The sequence below is a fragment of the Mchenga conophoros genome, linkage group LG3, assembly GCF_057382185.1.
Source record: "Mchenga conophoros isolate Kocher_MC1m ecotype Shallow Benthic linkage group LG3, M_conophoros_male_GT1.1, whole genome shotgun sequence".
NCBI lineage: Eukaryota > Metazoa > Chordata > Actinopteri > Cichliformes > Cichlidae > Mchenga > Mchenga conophoros.
In genome coordinates, this window is record NC_140528.1 from 35,660,979 (window position 1) to 35,665,909 (window position 4,931).

At 39.2% G+C, this 4,931-nt stretch overlaps 2 protein-coding genes across 2 annotated transcripts; both read left to right on the forward strand.

The window, feature by feature from the left end:
- Positions 1 to 519: 519 nt before the first annotated feature.
- LOC146578385 (uncharacterized) lies at positions 520 to 2,794 on the forward strand. The gene is made up of 4 exons (XM_085259513.1): positions 520 to 627; positions 1,540 to 1,682; positions 2,385 to 2,549; positions 2,627 to 2,794. The coding sequence occupies exons 2-4, from the start codon at positions 1,632 to 1,634 to the stop codon at positions 2,792 to 2,794; spliced, it is 384 nt and encodes a 127-aa protein (XP_085115639.1). The 5' UTR covers positions 520 to 627; positions 1,540 to 1,631.
- A 1,055-nt stretch (positions 2,795 to 3,849) lies between these two features.
- LOC146578386 (C-type lectin-like) lies at positions 3,850 to 4,718 on the forward strand. Its single transcript, XM_085259466.1, has 4 exons — positions 3,850 to 3,898; positions 4,000 to 4,341; positions 4,427 to 4,515; positions 4,599 to 4,718. The coding sequence occupies exons 1-4, from the start codon at positions 3,850 to 3,852 to the stop codon at positions 4,716 to 4,718; spliced, it is 600 nt and encodes a 199-aa protein (XP_085115592.1).
- Positions 4,719 to 4,931: the final 213 nt, after the last annotated feature.

Below are 4,931 nucleotides of genomic sequence, written 5' to 3' on the forward strand. Positions count from 1 at the left end.
CCCCCCCCCCCCCCCAACACACACACACACCCCTAACCCCGCAAACCCATTATGAATATGGTGAGTTAACAAACAGTAGACACAATACACACATTCAAATACTGTACTTTAGTTTTAAATTTTATAAAAGCATTACTATTTTCTACTCCAAGGCATTACTTTTGAGATTATTATATATTTTTGAAAATATAGCATAATGATAATACTAGTTATTGTAAACTTTACAAACCACCCAGCAGTATGTAAAGTCAAATTATAAGATACAAGTAAATAACAATTGCAGAACAGAATGTCAGTGTAATGAACACACACTTCGTTTTGACAAATCACAACTTAGGTAAATGATCTGAGTAGTTGTTCATCACTGAGCAATTTGTTAATATGTGTTTCGAGCCAAATAAATGACAGGGAGAGAGAGAGAGTGACGTCAGAACACGTCATACTGTAACCTCCCGGGAGCGGACGGAGGGGGTCAGGCGTTGGGATGCGCATGCGCAGACAGAGTGTGCGAGCAGCGGGCCTTGACCTTTCGGGAAAAAAAACTCACGGACGGTGACAGCGAAACGGATAACAGTCTTCAGTACCTGCTGGACTTTGAAGCTGTGGATTCTGGGACTGTTGGAAAAGGTAAAACATTTCCATTAAAACCTTATTACTGTTTTGTTTTTGTTACTCGTCATTGTAGCTTGCTGTTAATGTTGTGCTAACAGTAGCGATTAGCTAGATACGTTAGCCGTTGAGGTCAGCGCAATTTAGTATCCAACTGTTTTCTTAACAAAACCACTGTTATAATTAAGTGAAGGTGCTCTTAGCTAATTTGAACCTTTGGCTTCTAAAATATGTGGTTCAATTGCGTGCTGCGTACATAACCTAATGTCAGCTAGACCGAAATTAAAATTTAATATATTGTTAAAGTCACTAAAATGGCGCCTGAAGCCTGTTGTGAGCTCTGTGTCTGCTCTAGAAACTCTGAAATTCTGTAGATCTGAGCCGTACATTAAATACTTACATGAACCTGTACTTTGAATTCTGTAAGAGCTGTATAAAATACAGCTATGCATAAGTGTTTTGAATGAATAATTAGATTAGATAACTCTTTATTGTCTAATCGAATTATATAGAAATGTGAATAGAAATGTGACATGAGAAGGTGTGTCTTTGACTGTTCCTGCATAACTTAGTTTCGGACTAGTTGACAAGTTATGCTCCGGTCATTTGATGTTTCCAAGATAGATGTTGTTTTGTAATATAGTTAAATTTGTTTGTATATTTCATTTATCCACCATCATACATACAAGCTAAGAAGAGGTCGTTATACTAACAAGAGGTATCAACGCTGGGCCAAAGTTCAGCACATGGTTAAAGTTTGTAATCCAGCCAGGGTGTAAATATCACTCAGCAGCCAGAGCTGAAGCAGGTAGCATCAACACATAAATCTACTCTACCCGGCTTAAATCACAAGAGCACCTCTGACCAAAAAGCTGTAGATTTTTCTTGTTTGCACAAATTAATCCATAGTCACATTAATTGTGTTCACAGCTCCAACAAAATGAGGAAGAGGAGGGGAAGAAACACAATTAGGTTGAATTACAATTGGATGGAAGGCGAGGACAAGGAGAAGGAAGCTTAGGATGAGGAGGAAGAGAAGCAGCAGGAGCATCTTTAGGGCTCCCTATGATGAGGTTTGTTTCATTAATATGGTCCTCTCACAAAGAAAGATGACTTGTTTTAGTTCACCTACTTCCTGTATTAAATAGTGATGTGCAAAATGTTGTGGAAAAACCATGGAGCAGGCACGTATAGTGCATCTGCAGGTAAATGAACATCAAATCTCTAAGACAGACTGAAATCTGTATATTTATCACCCTTATGATAAAACCCACGTCAGCCATTGATTTATGGACTTTGTATTTTGAAGCCTCAACATTTGCTTTATTGCTGTTGCTATGTTGGGACCATATTAGGATGAGGGATCAGAATCTGGAGTCATGCACACTATTGTTTCATTTAGTGTGTATCCATAAGATTCGTACAGCAGATCCAAGTTGTGCCTTGAAAACAGGAAAGTCGTCTGCATAGAGGAAAACTTTAATAGCAGGCTTGTACAAAGTGAGGCTTTGTGCACTCGTTTTACTTCTGTCACCCTGATTTGATGCAGATTTCACTTGAAATCAGGCAAGAACTGGACTTATTTTTTATAATGTGTTCTTGTGAATTGATTGTGTATCGCATATGTTTGATTTGACTTTCTGCAAGACAACAGTCGTCCACTGGCCAAAAAAGTTTTCCAAATACCTCCACGTGATCTAGCCTGGATTTAGAAAAGAATAGCACAAAAAATCTGCTCCTCCTGCTTCAGATGCAATTTGTGTTTCTGTGTTCAGAGGCAGCGGCGAGAGTGGAGACCTCGGCTCATCCAGCTGGAGAGCCTGACCAGGAGGAGTCGAACATTAACTCAGCTCTTCCAGGGGACCCTGCAGACTCGGCTGCTGGCATCGGCGAGGGATGACGTGAACGCCAAACTGGAGTCCATCACAGGTCAACTGCAGGTATGCGAGTCAGACCTTCTGAGGAGGGTTTCACTTTTCTCTCTTCTTTATAATTGACTTTTTTCTCTCTCTTTCAGCTCCTTGTCTCAGAGTGGGAGGGATTTGAAGCACAAAGGGAGGAACTTATCATTTGGTTGGCTGATATGGATGTCCGCCTGAGTGAGGTTGACCAGCTGACAGGAAACACCAGTGAAAAACTGAAACAACTGCAGGTGTGGGCTTGTTTTGATATGACATATATTTGATATGATACATACGTCAGAGACATTATCCTAAACTGGAATAACAAAGGACCATGAGTACAACATGAAACGTACATTACATAGCGTAATGCTAAAGTTCATTGATCATTTTAATCATAAACTTGTTGTTGAAATATTTTTACTGAACATGCAAACATCTGCTGATGAAATTGTGTTGATTTATTGGTCTGTTATGAAGCTATTGCTATTTCTAATGTGTTTTATCACTTTCTGATGTTTTATTAATTAAACAATACATGTATTATTTGTTGTGTTATCTGTAGATATATATATATATATATATTAGTATAGCAAATATATTTAATTATTACTGTTTAAAACACTAATATGTGACATGTATTAGTAGTGATGTTGTGCTGAGGGTTAAAATGCCTTTTTGTCTTTTGGTAACTACAAAATGACAATAAACCATTAATATATGTCTATGCTGTGCTCGTATTTATTTTACCCTACTCAAATTCAATTTATGATGCATTTTATTTTGAAAGATTTAAAATGGTTTTTTAAAGAACCACTCAAAAAAGGTTCTTTAAAATGGTTCTTTTAAAGAACCATTTGAAGGACCTTTTTAAAAATGGTTCTTTAAAGAACCATTTTTAAAAAGGTTCTTTGAAAAACCATTAAAGGTGCCCCAAAGAACCATTTCTTGATGGTTCTTTGGGGCACCTTTAAAGGTTCTTCAATGAACCACTGAAAGAAATGGTTCTTCAAAGAACCATTGTTTGAAAGGTTCTTTGTGGCACCAAAAAAGGTTCTTCTATGGCATCAGTCTAAAGAACCACTTTTGGTTCCAGTTGGCACCTTTATTTTTCTGAGTGTACAACAGCAACATCAACCAACTGCTTTTCTCAATGGCACCAAGGATCGATAACTGGGCTTGGTTAGGGCTCTATGATGATCGTTACAGCTGGAAGTGGTCCATGGAGGGAAAACTTTTTTATGTTGGCAGCACACATGAATTTTTGATCTGGGCTAACGGCCAACCAAACTGTGCAAATGCAAAGGAATACTGTGTGGCTCTTCAGGGACAAACACAGATGGATGATAGACCCTGTGGAGCTTCTTACCCTTTCCTGTGTTACAATGGTAGGAAAAAAGATTTGTTGCCCTACTTATCTCTAGATTTTTATGAGATTTATTTTTTCATATTATGTGCATGTTCTAAAAAAGTTTTTAATCTTTCACAGCCAGCAGTACAAGTTACATCTTAGTGATGGAGAGTCGCTCCTGGTCAGAGGCTCAGTCGTACTGCAGGACATACCACACAGACCTGACCAGTATAAGAAGCAAAGAGGAGAAATCCAACATCACGCTCACTTTGAAGGGATCAGGGGTTCAGTATGTGTGGATTGGTCTCTACAGGGATCCCTGGTCCCCCTGGTCTGACAACACAACCTCCACATTCACTAACTGGTGGTCTGGTCAGCCTGATAATGGAAATTCAGAGTACTGTGCACCAATGTATTTAATGACAGGGGAATGGGCTGATGGCTCCTGTACCAGCAGACACTTTGTTTTCTGTTTCAGAGGTGAGGTCCAGAATGCAAACACGATAAGATCCTGTCATCATGTAAAACACTAATGTTTGTGTTGTTATATGTGGTTCATTTTTAGCAGTGACAAAGCAAACAGTGGTGAAAATGAAGCTTCAGTCAGAGGCAGACATGCACAGCACAGAGATCCAGCAGCAGGTTTCACAGCAGGTCAGCAGTTCAGTCACCAACACAAACTTGACACAAGTTCAAACTATGCTTCATGTTTTTCATCATCTGCACATTTTGTCCAGCTGTCAGGCCTCATGCTGTCAGAAGGACTGACAGACTTCAGGATTCGTTGGAGGAAAGTCCAGAGTTACCGTGACGACCAGTCAAAGAAGCAGGATGTGGACGATGGCTGCAAAACTTAAGACTGACTGGACTGAACCACTTCATGTGTGAAGTTAATAACATGCTGTGCTGAGCTGTCTCATCCTTTAAACCTTTCAATATTTCAGAGTGTAAAGTTCCACCAACAGCTCATTTGTTCAGCTGCAGTTGTAGTTTGGTAGAAATTCTTTAATCAAAGGTCCACTCACTAGTTTTTAGCTTCATCTTGAAGTTTTCCTGATAGGCTCTGGTGT